This window comes from Ictidomys tridecemlineatus, chromosome 7, assembly GCF_052094955.1.
Source record: "Ictidomys tridecemlineatus isolate mIctTri1 chromosome 7, mIctTri1.hap1, whole genome shotgun sequence".
In the NCBI taxonomy this organism is placed as follows: domain Eukaryota; kingdom Metazoa; phylum Chordata; class Mammalia; order Rodentia; family Sciuridae; genus Ictidomys; species Ictidomys tridecemlineatus.
The window spans coordinates 51,404,682-51,424,852 of record NC_135483.1 but is presented as its reverse complement, the minus strand read 5'-3'; the positions used below and the strand labels follow the sequence as shown (position 1 = coordinate 51,424,852).

General features: G+C 34.3%; 1 protein-coding gene across 2 annotated transcripts in view; it reads left to right on the top strand.

Annotated features, from left to right (window-relative positions):
- The window catches only part of Zbtb10 (zinc finger and BTB domain containing 10), a 50,663-nt gene that overhangs the window by 9,550 nt on the left and 20,942 nt on the right, over window positions 1–20,171 (top strand). For both annotated transcript variants that reach the window (XM_005336013.5, XM_005336011.4), the window contains exons 2-3: window positions 3,124–4,012; window positions 18,394–18,492. In XM_005336013.5, coding sequence (XP_005336070.1) covers window positions 3,124–4,012; window positions 18,394–18,492 — 988 coding nt within the window. The remainder of the gene's footprint in view (window positions 1–3,123; window positions 4,013–18,393; window positions 18,493–20,171) is intronic.

The following is a 20,171-nucleotide window of genomic DNA, read 5'->3' as shown; positions in this document are numbered from 1 at the left end:
TTAAATTTAAGACTTTATATTTAGGTCTGGATGTCCATTTCTTTAAAGTCTTCTTAGATAATTCCTATGCTTGAAGATACCAGTTGTGCAGATATTTAAACTTCATCTTTATATTTAAAAACTATCTGCGATACCTACTGCCACCAAAATATCATGTGGACTTTGAAGAAACCAAAGAGAGCAATACCTGGAGTTTTTAAGAATCTACTGTAAGATTGTGTTAACTAGTACTAAGAATATTTTAACTTTTATTTGGTTCAGCAAATAATATTGGCAGTTTATTTTACTATGTGCATATTTAGCTGTATTGCTCAAATTCTTTAAATAATAATCTCCTTGAAGAGTACACATACTCTTGGAAACAGTTCATTTTGAAGGGCATATTTAAAAGTTGTTTGAAACACAGCATAGTCCTTTAATAATTAGTGAAAAGAAATTGCTGGTATTGCTTGTAAAAGTAGGGAATGTTAATATTCTTGTACAGTAGTAATGAGAAAAATAGCAGTTGCATAGAGTTTGATATGTCAAAATAGAATGGACAAATATTTGGTACATAAGCTTTTGACTGAATTATTTTTTAAAAATTAGGACATTGTGGTGTGATGAAGGCAGAGACTCTTATACAAATTGATGGGACCCATCCAGAAAATACAGGACATGTTGACTATAACCTAGGAGATGGTTACAATTAGATGTAACCACTTCCCAAAGGGCTTCCAACTGCTTGTTATTTAAACATTAAGTGGTACTTGATTTGTAAATGTTAATTTGCTGCTTCCACAAACACTTTATGGATGTGCTGCCAAATTTTTATTCAGTGTTTAAAATTTTTGTTTCTTTCAAATATTGATGCTTTTACTGAAATATCTATTAGAACTTTGAACCAAATGAGCTTGCTGACTAGGTACAGCATGTATAATAAAGTTTAGTGTCAGGCTTACACTAAAAGAAGATTCCTATTCATGTTCAGAATTTTCTGTAAAGAGCATAGACAAATTAATAAAATTTCATTCAAATAGTCTCAAAGGGGAGATTAAGTAAACAGTATGAGGCTTTATTGAAAATTATGCTGTAATTGTAATTATTATAGGCATTTTAGTATTGTCTTAGTTCTTTATATTCATGAGCACTAAATATTTTCATTACTATTTGCTTAATGTTTTGCTATTTTACACCATACTAGTTTATATACATGATCTAAGTTAAGTAAAGCAACCCCTTGGAGCCTGTGTGTATGTATGAGACTGTTGGTTTGATCCTCAACACCACCAAAAATAAACAAACAAAAAAAACCCTTTAACTTCATTTCTTTTCCCTCATCTGCCCCCCAAAAATGAAAAATTTGGAAGTTTGCTCATGAATGGATTTTTTTGATTTATTATTTATTTTTACAGAGGATTGAGAGGGTAGGAGAGAGAAATACTAATTGAGAGCATGGAACATTTTGGTATGATGTTGGGGGACATGGGGAGAGGGGAGATTTGCTGTGATAGAATGGCATTATGCACCTGAGACATGAAGAGGGGTTAGGGAGACTGCTAAAAGTCAAGTGAAAATGAAAAGAAATTCTCTACTCTGATTGCTTCATTTTGTAGCAGTCTTATAGTTCCATTATCCCTATGGAACATTGAAGTGTTCTGGAATTCTAATATTTTGTTTCTTTTGGTTGGCCACCCAAGCCTGGAAATAGCATAGAAATTCTCAAATGGGCTATGTTTTAGTTTCAGAGAATTGCTATTATTTTGTGTATAGCTTCCTTTGACCAGGTTTCAGACATAAAGCTATATATTTGCCACACCTGCAGTTGGGTTAAATGAAGTTTGTTTTTTGTTTTTGTTTGTGGTATGAGGAATTGAACCCATGGGTGCTTTATCATTTAGCTGCATTTCTAGTCCTTTTTATTATTTATTTTTGAGGCAGGGTCTCCTGAAATTGGTAAGGCTACTCTATTCTCATAAAATAGATTTTGTGTGTGTAGCTTCATTTATTGTGCACTTAATTTTAGCACTTAAAAATTTTTAACACTCAAGGTCAGCCTTTTCAGTCATCCTTATTCTCCACCCCGGGATTGAACCAGGGGTGCCTAACCACTGAGCCACATATCCAGCATGTCCTTTTTATTTTTTGAGACTGGGTCCATAGGTTACTTAGAGCCTCCCTAAGTTGCTGAGGCTGGCTTGGAACTTTGTATCCTCTTGCCTCAGCCTCCTGAGCTGTTGGGATTATAGGCATGCACCATTATGCCCAGCTTCTGTCATCCTTTCTACTAGAAATGTCTTAGCAGTTTTTTTCTTGGGAAAAAAATGATTAGTTATTTAGCAAAGTTTAATAACTGCAAAGCACTATGTAGGATTATAGGGATATTATAGCTCTGCTTGGAGAAAGTTTACCAGCCTAGTCATTGAATGAAGAAAGTCATAAGGTTGTTAAAACTAACATTTGTAGTTCTGCTTTGTTATTTAAGAAGACAACTCAGGGATAGTGACTTTTCCAAGATCACATGATTAATAACTATAGTACAAATAGCATTCTGAAATTAGATCATATTTTATAATGAACCACACAATTTTAATTATTGTATAGGAATTTACCTAGAGCAATGCAAAATTGAACAGTAGTGAATACCTATATGATCGATAAGCAAAATTATAAGATTTTTAAATTCAGAAATGTTAACTTACCTTGCAGTTTATAGTTTTATGACCTTAGGTGATATTTCCATTGTATTATAACTTGGATGTTTTATGTTCTGTCATAGAGGAGATTGCTGCTTTCCTATTAAGAGATTAAGCAAACTATTTTGATTTCCATAAATGAAAGTTTCTTAAGAAAATAATTGCTGTTTTGATTCTAATTTTAAATAATTCTCAAATCATGTCTATTTTATATTTGAAAAGAAAAATCAATGAAATCTTGCTGATCCTCTCAGATATGTTCCATTTATCTTTTAATATCAATGGGTTGCACCATACTATTCACTCCATTCCTTTTAATATTTGGGATGATGATCACTCACAAGATTGTTTGATTAGTACATTTTAAAAACTTACATTGGTAATGAAAATGTTTTCCTTGTGTTAAGGACTTTAAAATGTAATATTAATGTTTTTTATTCAATTACAGGAATCAGAAATTCCATCAGAGGAGGGGTACTGTGACTTTAATAGTAGGCCAAATGAGAACTCTTACTGTTATCAACTTCTTCGACAACTAGATGAACAGAGAAAGAAAGACATTCTTTGTGATGTCAGCATTGTGGTGAGCGGGAAAATCTTTAAAGCTCATAAGAACATCCTGGTTGCAGGCAGCCGTTTCTTTAAGACTTTATATTGCGTTTCAAACAAAGAAAGCCCTAACCAAAACAATACTACCCATTTAGATATTGCTGCAGTTCAAGGTTTTTCAGTCATCTTGGACTTCTTGTATTCTGGTAACCTGGTGCTCACAAGCCAAAATGCCATTGAAGTGATGACAGTGGCCAGCTACCTTCAAATGAGTGAAGTTGTTCAAACTTGCCGAAATTTCATTAAAGATGCCTTAAATATAAGCATTAAATCAGAAGCTCCGGAGTCTGTAGTTGTGGACTACAATAACAGAAAACCAGTTAATAGAGATGGTCTGTCTTCACGGGATCAAAAAATTGCCAGCTTTTGGGCAACACGGAATCTTACCAATTTGGCAAGTAATATAAAAATTGAAAATGATGGTTGTAATGTCGACGAGGGCCAAATAGAAAACTACCAAATGAATGACAGTAATTGGGTCCAGGATGGTTCTCCTGAATTGGCTGAAAATGAATCTCAAGGTCAAACAAAAGTATTTATTTGGAATAACATGGTCTCCCAGGGAATTCAAGACACTGGCAAAACAAGGAGGAAAAACCAAACTACAAAGAGATTTATTTATAATATACCACCTAATAATGAAACAAATTTAGAAGATTGCTCAGCGATGCAGCCACCTGTTGCCTATCCAGAAGAAAATAAGACCCTAATCATTAAGGAGGAACCAGGTAAATATTATATATACAAAGATAAGTCAGTTTTCATTCTAATGGGCTATAATCTTCAAGCATTTTTAATTGAAGTTTTATTATAAAAATAATAGTACTAATTGAATGTCTGTAATAGAGTAAGGGAGAAATCATTCAAACGTAAAAATTTTTGGTTTATTTTTATCTTTTCTCAAACATGTATATGTGAGTTTCTCAAGTTGGTATTAATAACCAGGCATCATATACACAGATGCTCCTTGATTTAAGATGAAGTTATAGCTTCATGAACTAAGAAAAGAAAAACTACCAGGTCATATAAACATGCTATATACTTAGCACCCTGAACATCATAGCTTAGCTTAGCCTATTTTAAATATGCTGAGAACACTTAGGCTACAGTTGGGCAAACTTATCTAACACAAAGCCTATTTTATAATAAGTGCTAAGTACTAAGAGTGAAAAAGAATGGTTGTGTGGGTGCACTTGTACACCATAAGTTGGGAATTTTTAAGCTGAACTAAAATTGGGGACTGCCTGTATTATTAAGGAATGTGAACTCTGTGTGCACTTCTTTCACTTTTCTCATCTTTAACCTCTGTAGTAATTATTTTATTAGTACTAGAAAAGATAGTCTTTTTCATTATATACAATCATGGTGTCATTTTGGAACCTTTTGTTTTTTTGGCAGTACCAGGGCCTTGTACATACTCTACAAGTGTTCTACCACGGTACACAGTACATATTCCAGTTCCTTTTATTTTATTTTTAGGCAGATATAGCTAAGTGTTTGCCTACACAGGTTTCCAACTTGTGATCAATTGCCTCAGCCTCCTGAGTAGCTGGGGGTAAGGCACGTGCCACCATGCCTGGCTCATTCTGGAACATTTGTAAGACCTAGTTAACACTTTGTCTTTTTTGCATTTAATTTTTTTTTTTTGTACTAGGGATTGGACCCAGAAGCACTTTACAACTGAGCCACATCCCTAACCCTTTTTATTTGTTTTGAGACAGAGTCTCACTAAATACTGAGGCTGGCCTCAAACTTGGATCCTCCTGCCTCACCCTCCCAAGTTGCTGGGATTACAGGTGTGTGCCCCTGTGCCCAGCTGTATTTAAAAATGTTTATTTTATACAATTTAAATAATTAATGAAATTATTCTAACTTCTGTTTGTTTTTTGGTACCAGGGGCACTTAACCACTGTACCACAACCCCAGCTCTTCTTTATATTTTATTTAGAGAGACAGGGTCTTGCTGAGTTGCTTCGGGCCTTGATAAATTACTGAAGCTGTCTTTGAACTCAAAAGCCTCCTGCCTCAGTCTCCTGAGCTGCTGAGATTATAGGCATGCACTACTGTGCCCAACTAAATTATTCTAATTTGTTTAGAGCTACTGTTCTGTTTCCATTACAGATTTTATAGAAACTGAAATATTTTAAGCTTATCCAATTACACCATCTAATTTTCTTTCTCCTTTGCATTAGTTAGAAGAGAGGCCACTGAAAACCTTTTCTTCAGTATATTCCTAAAAGAATGTATTCGAGAATCTTAGCATATCACCTTGATGATGGGGATTTCTTATAGAATGAGATGGAAGACCACTGTTAAGAGTATGAATAGAAAGAGTAGAGATTTTTATCTTTAGTTTAATCTGGCTATGCCTAATTTTATTTGAAGAAGGAGCTCAGTGAGTTTGAGGTTTCTTCCTACACATACCTCTTAGGCTTGTGCACTACTATCAAGTGCTTGTATCTCAGAACATTGTGTCTATTCATTGACTGATTTTTAGATGATGATCATCATCTGATGATGGAATACTTTCTTATTTGGTACTAGGGTTTGAACCCAGAAGTGCACTGAGCCACATCCCCAGCCTGTTTTATTTTTTTAGTTTGAGACAGGGTCTCACTAAGTTGCTAGGGCTTTGCTAATTTTTGAGACTGACCTTGAATTTGCAATCCTCCTGCTTCAGCCTCCCAAGTCATTGGAGAGTACAGGCCTAAGCCCCTGCACCTGGCTGATGATGAAATACTTTCTATTAAAAAGAATTATTATTATTTTATCTCCCAGGGGTCAAAATGCCATAGTAAACTTGTGAAATGGGTTTTTCTTAATTATTGGATGTGGATTATTTTTTTAGTAGAAATTTTAGTTATGTGAAAATTAGTATATATGTTAGTGAATAGTATTTGCTATTGTTTTTTCTATTACTTTATATCAAGTTTTTAGAAATAAGATCTCTGAGGCTTTTTTGATAAATAAAATATTAAGGGTACTTTGTTTGGACTTAATTATTAATATAGAAGATCTAGATGGAGTTGCCACATTAGGGCCACATTGACTTACTGCTACATGGATTGTTCCAGTATGGTGGGACCTTATAATATTTTAAAATACACACATGTATATATATATATATATACTTGAGCCCTTGCAAATATGTGCAATGCATTTCCTTTAAAGAATAAGCTGTTCTTTTGAGTAATATCAATAGTTGATTGATGGCAAAACTATATGATTGGACTTAAAGAAAAGCACAAATACTGAATCCCAATGCATACTTTCAAAAATAGGAATACTATTAGCAATTGTTACCTAGCTTCTTCTCACCATCCTTGTATAGGATTAAGATTAGTTCTATATTAAATTTAGGATTATGTCTTATTTTGTTTTGTTTTGTTTTGTTTTACTAGAAATTGAAGCCAGGGATGGTTAACTATAAAGCCATATCCCCATCCCTTTTTTATATTTTAATTTAAAGACAGGGACTTCCTCAACTGCTTAGGGTCTTTCTAAACAGCTTAGGGCCTCACTAAATTGCTGAGGCTGGCTCTGAACTCGATCCTCCTGCTTCAGCCTCCTGAGATGCTTAGATTACATACACTACTATGCCCAGCAGGTCTGTTTTAAACTAGCTGCTGTTAGTCAACCATGTCTTCAATTTTAATTTTTACCATCTTATAAAAGATAATTGTATTCTTATGTCATTGATAGAACTTTGTATCTGCACTTAAACTCACAAATTTGTTTGTATTAGCAATGTGCTACCTTCCAACCATTTGAACTTACTAGTGCTTCTAAATTGACCGTTATTCCTCTTTTAAGTTCAAGAGGTGATTCTACTGTGAGTCAAGGTTGAGATCTGCTGAGACAGTGAAAAGGAGCCCAAAATGAGTCAGATGTATTGGGCTTGAAAGTCAGCTTTGCCATTTACACATTATGTTACCATGATCAACTTAAGTTAGTTGTTCTCACTGTTGTCCTCTTTTAAAAATGGTGCTTATTTTATAGGATTATTATGATAATTAAATGGCAACTATAAAAGCACAAGAACTATTATGGTCACCTCAATGTCTTAAAGTTGGGAAAGAAGTTGTATGTTTTCCTATGTTGTGTGCTTTCTACCAAATGCTAGGTAGGTGGTCTTATAGCTTTAGTCGTTGTGTTTGAATACTTATGATTACCTTCCTAATCAGCCTATTGGAGTATAGGATGATTGTGATTAGGAAGTCCTCTAAAATGTAGCCAAAGTTTGCTTCTCCTTAACTTCTTAATTCTGCCATTTTTCAGTAGTGTAATTTGAACCCAACCTCTAATCCCTCTAATCTACCCGATAACCCCCCAAATGTTAGACATTTTAAAAATTCCCCCAGAAGTCCTAGGCCAAGTTCTATTCCTCCCACCTTGTGAATACAGGAAATTGACTTAGGTTTCCAGGAAAGTTCTGACCAATGTAGAGCACAGTGGATCTGTATTTACCATAGTTAAGGCTTTTCCCAAGGTCATTTCTATTAGTAAAAATAGAGGCAGGTGTCATATTTAGGACCATCTCACATTAAAACCTTGTTATTAACCAGTGAAGTGATAGATCCCTGCCTTTTTAAATAATTGGTCCCTTTTAACTTTAAAACATTGTTATGAACCCCCACACACACCATTGGTTATGGTTTAAAAAAATGCTTTTAAATGAATTTAAAATTCTACTGAAAACATCTGAAAAATCATAGTGAATTATTCAGTGTATAAACAAAGCATGACACAAGTGGGTTTTTGTGGTACCTTGGGGGAGGAACTGTGACTTTCTTAGGGCCTTAAGTCTTTTAGTTAGTTTGTAAGCCATAGCTCTAATAACAGTGTCATCTTCTTGATATATAATCTTGAAGCTGCTATTTGCATGCCTCATCGAGTTTAAGATAAGGTGTACCAGAAGCTACCAGGAGGGATCTTATTCAGATTTTTTTTTTTTTTAAAGAAGAAGAAGCTAGTATATGTTTTGTAATTCACTACTGAGATTCACTTATACGTGAACTCAGGAAGATTAGAAACTTCTCTTTTATTAGGTTGTCGAATAATTGTCAGCAAAAACTAAAATCTGGGTAATCAAATGGGGGGAAAGATGGCTGGAGTTATAGCTCAGTGGTAGAGCACTTGCCCAGCATATGTGAGGCAATCCTCAGCACCAAATAAAAATAAGTAAATAAAATAAAGGCATTGTGTCTGTCTACAATTAAAAAAATTTAAAAAGGGCGGGAGAGATATTATTAGTGAATCTAATAATGTAAAAATTTCAAATATTTGTCTTTTTGCAACAGAAAACATTATATTTTAGCCAAATAAAGTAGATAAAAATATACAATTAGAAATTAATTTGTGGAAATGAATGCTTGAATTGTTTTACCTAGTATATTCATGCAAGTAGTTGTATATAATCAGAGTAAATTAGGTATTAATCCCATTTTTGATCTTGATTCCTAGTATGTAATTTGGTTTTCTAGGTCTAGATTTTTGTATTTATACCAGTCATACTATGAGTTTCCACCTATTGTAAATAATTATACTCTGTAGGGTGCTGACTCACCTCATTTTGAATAAAGATTTTTGAAACGACAGAAGCAAATTAGCAAAGTATAAGTAAATATTAGCAAAAAAGTTAAATGAATGCTAGTCCTGGTAAAGGTATGATAGCCCTTAACTTTTTAATGGATTCTAAGACACTAAACATTCTTTCTCAAAAGGAAGAGGTATAACAGTTTTTCAGGATGACAAACTTTCTTAGAACTGACTTCTGAAAGGAATTTCTCTATTGGGGTTTTAGAAAGTTGACACCAAGTAGGACAGTTTCGTCAAGTGTTTTCTAGTAAGTGCACCAATAGCTTTATTTTTTAAAAAATATTTCTTAGTTGTAGTTGGACACAATACTTTCATTTCACCTACTCATTTTTATGTGGTGCTGAGGTTCAAACCTAGGACCTCACATGTGTGAGGCAAGCACTCAACCCCAGCCCCACCAGTAGATTTATTTATATACAGTAATTGACTTTTATTTTTGACAGAAGTTGATATAGTTCCACATAGATGGTTGATTCCTCCCTCAATGCCATATAGGAATTCAAATATAAGGCAGTTTTACTTGATCAAAAGGTAACAGAGTTATTTTAAGTCTGAAAGTTCCTCTCTCGCACTCACCTAGACTTCTAATGAGAAATATTTGAAATTTTTACATCATTAGATTCACTAATGACATAGTTTCAAGCATTTATAGCTAAGTTGTTGGGGTGGGTGCTGAATTTGTGGTCCTCCCGTGTCAGCATCCCTGAGTCTCTGGGATTACAGATGTTTTTGACCACTCCCAGCATAAACTATCTGATTTGACACCTCCCACTATCCTAACTGCCAAATAAATTTAGTGTACAAACTACTTTAAATATGGTTCAAAATATATGTGGAATTTGGCTTTGGTCAGTGAAGTGGGTTTAGGATGAGTTCTGCCACTAACTAGTCTTGAGTGTATCTCAAACAACATATTTATTGGGAAAGAAGTAGTAAAACTAATACTTCATAGTTCTGAAATCAAAGGCTTCTAAGCTTTTTCTTATTCATTTTGGCAATAAAACCTAGTTACTTAGGTATTTTTAAACGTATTTTCTTAAATGTTAATATTCTTGTTTTATTGCATAAATATAAATGTTTTGGTTACAGGATGCTACCCATGTGACCCCACTGGGCTTCTTGTAGTTATCACTTTTACAAAATGTGGAAATGCTTTGTATTCTCTATTTTTACATGAGGTTTTCACATATATAGTAGGTTTATGGACTTGAATCCATTTTTTTCCTCAGGATAATCCAGATGTTCAGCTAAACCTTTCAGGTATCCTTTCTGTATGGTCTAAGTTGTAAAAGATGAGCTACAAGTCAAATGTTAAATTACTTTTCATTGGAAACTTATTGAAAGTTTGAAGACCTATTGCTCCTTTTTAAAAAGAAATGTCCAGTAGTTATTGGGCTATAAGATATTCTAAATAAGAATCTTCAATATTTAATTTTAAAAAGGGTCATGGTGGTAGTAATAGTAGAAATAATTTGCCATCTTTTTTCTCCTCTACTTTTATTCTGTTTCCTATTGCTTTTCTTTCCTGAATGCCTCTTTTGGCCTAAGAGATGCCTTTATTGGTAATCATTGCTCATAAATTTGAAATCCCAATACTGAATCTGGGAGCTGAAGAAGACTTATATGAATCAGTTATAAGAGCTTTTTTTTTTTTAAGAGAGAGAGAGAGCGAGAGAATTGTTTTTAATATTTCGGTGGACACAGCATCTTTGTTTGTATGTGGTGCTGAGGATCGAACCCAGGCCGCACGCATGCCAGGCAAGCACTCTACCGAGCTTGAGCCACATCCCCAGCCCAGTTATAAGAGCATTTTTGTGACTTAAATTGTCTAACCTTTATAAATGTCAATTCCTGAGGGTTTTTATAAATTTTGGCTTTAAATACAGTAAGGTAATTAGATAAAAATTTTATTCTCAGCTTTACTCTTCAAAAAAAAAAATGTATGTTATAACCAAATATTAGTTTCCTAGGAAATTCCAAAATATCTTTTTAGGTCATAAGAAATTTGAAAACAAACTTTTTTTTTTTTTTTTTAATTCTAAGAAACTAGGGCCAGATAATGTCAAGATTGAGGAGTCTCTTACCTGGAACTAATTCACAACAGTGTGGTTATGGGGTAGATATATGTCTGGTGCAGCTGATCATGGTGGGCTACATGTTTGTGATTCTAAGGAGGCTGAGGCAGGAGGATTGCAATTTGAGGCAAGCCTGAGCAACTTGACCCTGTCTCAAAATAAAAATAATACAAAGAGGCAGGGAGAGGTGTTGGAGATGTAGCAATGGTGGAGTGTTCACATAGCATGTGTGAGGCTCTGGTTTTGATCCACAGCATCACAAAATAAATAAAGTCATTAAAAATAAATAAAAGGGCTGGGTAATGTGGCTTTGGGGGTAGAGTGCCCAAAGGTTTATTCAATTCCTAGTTCTATAGGGAAAGGGGGCATGGAAAAAGAACAACTCTGGTATAGTGTGAAAATGTTAAAATAGAATTATGGCAAAGAGTCAGTCGGAGGCCCCTAGCTGCTTAAGAGTTGGAGAAAGCCTCACAGAGAAAACTTTAATGGATCTTGTATTGCATAGGAGTTTGCCAGGCAAAAGAACAGAAGGAGGACTATAGCAACCTGAGAAACTATCTTGTATGCAGTATTAATAAATTATAAATTTTGTTTTACAGATTGAGACAGGAATTTTGTTTGTGTTGCTAGGATTAAACCCAGGGCCTATTGCATACTAGGAAAGCATTCTTCATTAGACATGTATCCCCAGCAATGATGAAAGGATCTGTTTATATTTGCATTTAAGACTGAAATTTTGAAGAGAATTGTTCATAAATTTGGGTAGTACGTGAGAAGACCTGTTAGGGATGATTTGTAGCAGAAACAAGTCTTTTTGGGTAATACAAAGGAGAAACTCAGTGCTATAGGAAGTGTCAAGGGTGAGGTATATATACATATCCATTTGCAGCTGAATTTCTTGAAAGGAGAAAAAATGAAGAGAAATCTATATATTTTTATGAATAAAGACAGTTCTGAATCTTGTCTGCAGAGAACTTGGTTTCTGATGTATATTTATATGAAAATGAAAGTTTACTAGATCACAACGAGACTCTTTAAAAAAAAAAGAGCTTTTATACAATGGAGTTCAGCTTTATCTAAAACTTCCATTTCTGATTTCTTCTTATATCTCGTTCTTTTCAATAGTATTTGTGTTCTAAGAAAATCGGGATTAGTTTGCATGTGTGTCATGCTTGCAATATTGAATGCTGAGAACCAGAAGCAAATGGTCAGGCAGACCTTCTTTCCATCCCAGTCTTATTTAATTTAGCACTATAAGCAGATGCTGCACCATTTGCTTCCCATAGTCAGAAGGGTTGCTAGCCCATTGGTCCAGTGGTCCAATGGTCCACAGTAGGCAAGGATGCCTACTGTGACCACAGCCACCAAGATTAACCTCACTTAATAATGGTACTTTGCTTTATTGCATTTCATATAATTATTTACTTAGTATTTGCATTTGCTAATATCACTTTTTGTTGCAACTTTGTGATGTAGGTAAATATTGCTACTGTTTTCTGTGTGAAGGAAAGTTATATAAACATGTTTTGGTAGGCTGAAATTTATACGTCTTCTATTTCCCTCTTGTTCTATTTTCATTGCTTATTAGTCACATTTTTAAACCCATAATATTTAATAATTATAATACTTGCATAATTGGAAATATAAAATATTTAAATTCTGAAGATGATTGTAAAAAGATGATTGTAAAGAACAATGATAACCAATAGCTTGACACCCTTAAGATTTTGGGATGGTTTTGTTACTTAACTAGAGGGAAGGCACTCAAAGTGAATGCTGTTAACATAACCACTAACAAAGCTATTTGAATATACTTTTCAGTCTCACTCCCAGGTTTTTTTTTTTTTTTTGAATCCCTGCTGTGTTCTAGGCCCTAAGACTTGATACTTCTAATAAACCAGAAGCAGTGTAATGAAGTTAATTAATGGTAGAGCTCTGCTACCAACTTGTTACTTGACCTTATTTGGTTTTGGAGTCCTCATTAGTAAAGTAGAAGATAGAATTTTTATTTTCTAATACCAGGAATTGAATACAGGGATGCTTAACTACTGAGCCACATCCCCAGTTTTATTTTGAAACAGAGTCTTACTAAATTGTTTAAAACCTTGCTAAGTTGCTGAGGCTGGCTTTAAACTTATCTTGACTCAACCTCCCTATTCACTAGGATTACAGGTGTGCACCACGTGTGCCAGTAGAAGATAAAATATCCTTAATATTAAATATACATAATGAAATTTAAATGAGATACTATATGTAAAGACTGCATTTCTTACATACTGCTGAATGTAAAAAAAATATGTTTTTATTTAGTTTTGAGGGGGCTGCTGTTATCTATCCACTGGGGAAAGACTTTCTTCTACTCTGACAAAAACAGAAGAAATTACACTCAGTTTATTTAACTCTGGTCATTTGGATATTACATTCCATTCATAGACCTGTTCCCAATCTGAAAATAACTGGCAACATGTGATGAAAGTAATGTTTTTTTGTTTAATATTTTGTTTTTTGTAGTTGGACACAATACCTTTTTTTTAATGTAATGTTGAGGGCCTTGAAGGTGCTAGATAGTGCTCTACCGCTGAGCCACAACTCCAGCCCTGAAATTAATGTTTTAATAAATCTTCAGAAAATCTGTTTCCAAAGAAACATTGGCCTTTAAAAAAAAAAACTAAGTTAAATAAAGTGAAGCATTTCTATAGCAGGGTTTTTAACATTCTAAAACCTCACATATTTATGAGTTTATTTTGTAATTCTGTAATTTTGAAGAAAAAAGTGATGACTGAGAGTTACTGTCATGCTTCCTAATGAAACTTCTTATTCCTGTGTCAAAGGAGTCATTGGTTTCCTGACTTTGAACCCACTTGTGTCGGCATTACTAGTAATAATTTGCTTGATGCTTTGGCTGGTTTTAAGTTACAACAGGCATCTGATATATTGATTCCTAAAGTCAAGCACCCCTGTTGACAAAAGCTTTTCAACTTGTAAGAGCTCACCTATTTTGAGATTTGTTTTTGATGTCAAGTAGTTGAAACTATTTCAAAAGATATAATTGAATATCTGTAGTATTTTGTAGTGTTTTGTTTTTGAAAGGGAATTTTGTACATAGGAAGACTACATTTGCTGAGGAGTTTTATACTTACTTTCCTTGTAGGATTAAAGAACGCAAATACTACTACTTTAGGGTAGGAGATTTAAAAAATGCCTCTGTTAAGAAGTAGTTGAAGAAAAGCCTCAGCAAATCACTATAGTGTTACATGAATAAAAGCACTCTGTATTTAAACTCCCTGACAGAACTGTAAGAAATGGCCTCTGAACATAACTTTAGAATAATGAGTTTCTCCCCCAAAGATTGAGAAATGTAATATTTAAGATAATGATAATTTTTTTTTAATTAGTGAAATACATTTAACTTTGTAGAAAAACTAAGCCACTAAATTTCCATTAAATATTTTGAGCTTATGGATATGTTTCAATGTAATTATAGACCAAGAAGTTGAGAAATTATTCAAGGTACTGTTAAACGAACTTATTTTAGCAGTGCAATTTGCAAAAGACAGGATGTTGAAGTCAATATTTGGTATTTTTGAAGGTCTTTTATTTGCCATGCATTGTGATAAATACTGGGGAAATAAACCTAAGCGGTATCCCTGCTCTTAAGGAGTATGGAAAGCAGTCTGTATTTATTATTTCTGCATTCCACGTGAACTACTTATTCATTCTTCTGACTTCCAGCCCATTTATTCTAGGTAATAATCTCGCATTATACCTTACAGAGAAAATAGATGCTAATAGTCTTGAAAAAATATCCTTAAGTTATACAGCTTCATACCTGTGTCTATCTATATATATAGACATATATATTTAGTCTTGATATTTTCTACTTTCAAGTACCCACCCAGGCTTGTGCTTCTGGATCCCAGACTTCTTAGTAATCTTACACAATTAATAATTTCTTCTAATAACTTCAGTGTCTTTAACTTCTCCCTTTCTTAGTGATTCCTGTCAGCATTTAAATGTTTGCTTCCACCTTAAAAAAAATTTTTTTTTCTATTTTTTCTCCCCTTCTGGTACTGGGAGTGGAACCCCAGGGCACTTTACCACCAAGCTATATCACCAGTCCTTCTTATTTTTTTTATTGTGAGGTAGCATCTCACTAAGTGTTGGAGGCTTTCTGGAGCTTGCCATCTTTTTGCCTCAGCCTCCCAAGTCATTGCTATTATAGATGTGCTTCACCACATCCAGCTGTAAAAACCAATTCTGTTTCTCCCTCTTTTCTTTTATAGCTAAATTTTCCAAAAGACTGTCTATTTTATCTATTAATTTGTCGTATTCTATTCATAACCCTGGCCATTTCTTACTCCTTCCATTTGCCCCACTGACCTACCAGAATCACTCTTAAGATTACTAGTGACTTTAAAATGAAAGTAATGTGCCTTTTTAGACCTCATCTTGAATTTAGGCACAAATTCTGACAAAGTAGATTACATTTTCCTGAAAGCTTTTTCTTTTTCTAACTCATTAAATGCTAAGATTTTTCAATATACTTGGTCAGAGTTTCTTTCATGGTTTTATCTATTTGTTTCTCAGTTTTACTTCCCATCTGTATTCTGACAACTCAAAAGATTTTTTTTTTAATTTTTTTTTAGTACTGGGGCTTGAACTCAGGGGTGCTTAACCAGAGCCATCTCTCTAGCCTAGTCCTTCTTATTTTTTATTTTGAGACAGGGTCTTGCCAAGATGCTTAGGGACTCACTAAGTTGCTGAGGCTGCCTTTGAACCTGAGATGGTCCTTCTGCCTCATCTTCCCTAGCCACTGGGATTACAGGTGCCTGGCAGACGTTTTGATTTCCAGCTTAAGTACCAGATCTTCAGTTTTATTTTATTTAGCAGTACTTGGGTTGACCCAGGCTGTACTCTGAGTTAACTCCCAGCCTTTTTGTTTTGTTTTGAGTCGGGGTCTAAGATGCCCAGCCTGTCCTTAAAGTTAGGATTCCCCTGCCTCGGCCTTCTGAGGCATAGGAACTATTGACATGTACTGTTCTTAACCTTTAGTAACTATTAGAATCAGACTGTGTATTTAAGATTGCTGGGCCTCACCTCTAAAGTATGTGATTTTAGTAGGTCTAGAATGAGGCCTAAATTATAAATTGTACTTCCAGCAGATTTCTGATGATGCTGATTTAGAGACTTTGAGAACCACTGAGTTAGAGAAATGAGTTCTTTCACAGTTGGGATCCAATCCCAGGCTTACCCCTTTAATTCACCACCCTTATCCCAAACATAATTCCACTTTGTAGGTATGTCAGATTTTAATATGTTCATGGTTAACATTGATTATCTTCCCCTCCCCCTCCTAGGGTTCCTTGGCTACCATTGGTATATACTCGAAATTTCCCTGGAACTGACCTCTCACCCCAATATTCAGTCTGCTGCCAAGCCCAGTATTACCTATACAAGTGTCAAATTCATCCACTTTTTTCCTTTACCATTCTCATCTCTCACCTGGGTTGCTAAAATAGCTTCCTTACTGATCTCCTTTTAATGTATTTGCCCTCCTTTAATTTGTAACAAGTCATATTACATGCACTGTGTGTGTTGCGTGTTGCCAGAGGATCCAAACTATGATCTCCTATGTGCTAGGCAAGCACTGTACCACTGAGTTATACTCCCCACCCCTGCAATGCTTGGGTTGACCCAAGCTGTACTCTACCACTGAGTTAACTCCCAACCCTTTTGTTTTGTTTTGAGACAGAGTCTAAGATGCCCATGCTGTCTTTAAACTTAATGTTCTCCTGCCTCAGCCTTCTGAGGCATAGGAGCTATGGACTTGTGCTGTTAACTCATTTTTTTTAAGGCAAATGAGTTAACTTCCTATTTAAAAATTTTTTAAAATGCTTACCGTAGACTGTAAGGATCTATACAATCAGTTACACATGCTTGACCATCATTTTATGCTTTTTTTTTTTTTTTTTTTTTTTTACAATCATGCAATCCTACTAACCTCTCAGTATTTCAGAATGAAATTTGGTGATTTTGGACTTCATAATTATACACTAGAACCATTGCTGTGTAGTGCTTCATTGTAAGAATATGCAGTAATTTATTTGCCCACTGTAAATATTTTTGAATAAGTACCTACTTAGGTAAGAGGTTTTTCAAATATTCGTTTCATTGTTTAAACTTGCATGCAGACCATCAAGGATGGTTGATAACAAAGATAAATGAATCTTTATTGGGAAGTATAGGGGAGATCGTTCACAGGGACATTTTAAAAATGTCTTCCCACATCTAAGCATTTTTAAAAATAGAGGAGAGTTTGGGATAGTTGGTATGATGCTAGAGCAGAATCAGAAAACTAAATATTAATCCACACTAAAAAGTCTGAAGTTCATCCTAAAATCTCTGGTGAGCCATCAAAAATGTTTTAGAACAAGAAATATTAGGAAATTAGAAGAAGTGTGAACATTTATAATTTGGAAGAAAGGAAGCCAGAAACTCATTTCACTAGTTGACTAAACCAGCAAAGTACTGAAGGTAGTGGAATTGAACAGATTTGCAGGAAATTTCATAGATTTGCAACCAGAAGTATTCATTTCATTAACATCCCTTTTTTTCCTTTACAATCCTATAACAAATCCTTTCCATATATTAAGATTAGTTCTTAAGAATACTTCAAAAAAGAAGTCATTATCTACCATTCTAGCTTTAATTTACCTCTTCCACTTTTGAACCATTAGAGAAACACCAGTCTGTCTTCATATTTTTTACTTCTTGGTATAAGCAATAACAGGTATCTTTTTGGATGTCAGGCACTATTATAATAATATTTGGCTTGCATTATTATCCAGTTAAATTCCTATATAAAATTTATGATACTGTGGATTTAAATGAGGAAACTGAGGCAAGTGGTCAGGTAGGCAATAACAGTTAGGATTGGCACCTAATTGACCTTGACTCTAAAGCTATTCCTAATCAGTATTCTGTACTTACTATTTGCGTGTTCTTGTGGTTGAGAACCACATCTAAATCTTAAAAATTATCAGTTCATAAATTATTCAGGTATATTATTCTATTTCCTCATTCATATTGAGTAATATTTAATTAAATTTAGTACATCTAACATGATTTTTCACATAGTTTTCCAAGTACTTTAAGTAAAAAATATCAGGAACATGTTAGCATTTGTTGAACAAGTGATTTGGAGAGCATTTAGAAAGACAGCAATAAGAAATGAACAGTTCTCGCTGTCCTGGAACTTAACTTTGTTTTCTTCCGATTTGTCTTCTGTGCCTTATTGTGTTCAGTACATAGTACATAACCAATACTTGCAGATGATCCTTTTATTTAGTCTGCATAAAAATCATTTCTAAGAAAGTGGTATTTTGGATAGAGGCTATGGTGTGACTTGTCAGTAATATCCTACATGTTATTTTCAGATTTGGATGGTGCTCTACTCTCAGGGCCTGATGGTGATAGGAATATGAATGCAAATTTATTGGCTGAAGCCTGCTCTGGTCAAGATGGAGGTGATGCTGGTAGGTACAGTTAAATTTTTAGCAAGAGTGCATTTAGGAGGGTATGGGAAGTGTTTGTGTTTGTGTTTACTGGGGTCTACTACAGTTTCTTTCCCCTAAGTGTAAAATTACTTTCAGTCTGTGGTAATATTGCTTATGAGGACTTTGGAAATTTGGTAATACAAATTGATGTTTCTGGTTTTGTTTGGGGGGCTCATTTAGAGTTTTTAAAACGCAAATATCAAAGAAAATATGGCTTCCTGCTAGTGAATAAATGGAATAATAATTACCAGACTGGTACTCTAATGTATTTTAATTCTTTTTGATGCAAATGTAATAGTATGATTGTTGATGGTTATAGAAAATGTTGATTAATTCTAAGTAGCAATATTTGTATTGGGAATACTTGGGATACTTAATGCATACAAAGATTCCATGATTATGTTACTAGTAAAATAGAATTAAAATAAATGGGTTTCTCTGTTAACTAGTAAAGCTAGTAGAAGAATGATCAAGTTAGAGAAATACCTGTTTATTGATTCCAATAGAAATGATTTAAGATCATCAGTGGATGTTAAGCCACTATTAATGGGCTTGTCCCACTATGATTGGGTGAAAGATTGTTAGGAAACAACATATTCACATCATCTCAAACTCATCCCACATATTTCTTCTAATTTCAAAGGAGAAGAGAGATCCAGGGAACAGAATAATAAAAGCAACTATTAAAACTATTATTAATACTGTTAACAATGGAACAAACAAATTGAGCTGATGCATTGCACTAGCTGTCACACAACATAACCTGTGTAGTAGTCTTGAAATGTATTTATCCTGAATATAATTGTGAAGGAAATAGTCAGAAAAATCTAAGTAAATCCAGCCACATAGCAGGTGGCCCAAACTCTATCATGTCATGAAATACAAGCTGAGGAATCACTAGATTAAAGGAGACCAGCTAAATATGCAGTATGTGTCTTGGATAGATTAGGATCAAATAGGATTTAAAGGGGATGGCATTTGGGGAACAGTTGGAAATGTGGGCTATGTGGTATGTGTTAACAATATTCAGTTTTAAATTTCTTGGATGTGCTATGGTTTTGCAGGGGAATAGTGTAAATAGTCTATATTTAAAGTATGTTTTCATGAGCTTTTTGACCACTGTGACTAAAAATCCTGAAAACAATAATTTTGGAGGAAGAAACATTTATTTGGGTCTCTCAGATCAGAGATCTCAGTTGATAGATAGCCAACTTTACCCTTTGAGGTCTAAGGTGAGGCAGAACATTGTGGTGGAGGTGTATGGTGGAGGAAAGCAGCTGGGAGCCTGGCACCAGGAAGCAAGAGAGAAACTTCTTTCATCAAGGACAAAATATATACCCCAAAGGAATACCCCAATGCCTTACCTCCTCCATCCATACCCTGTCTGCCTGCATTTACCCCCATTTAGTCTGTATCAGGGGATTAATGCACTGGTTAGGTTAAAAGTCTCATATAACCCAGTCATTTCACCTCTAAACTTTCTTGCATTGTCTCACATGTGACCTTTTGGTGGGGGGACACCTCTTATCTAAACCATAACAAAGTACAAGTTTTAAAAGTGTATAAAAATGTCTGTATACACACAAAAAACATGGCAAAGTTAAAATTATTAAAGGTATAAAGGGTTATGGATGTTTAATTATTCAACTTTAATTATT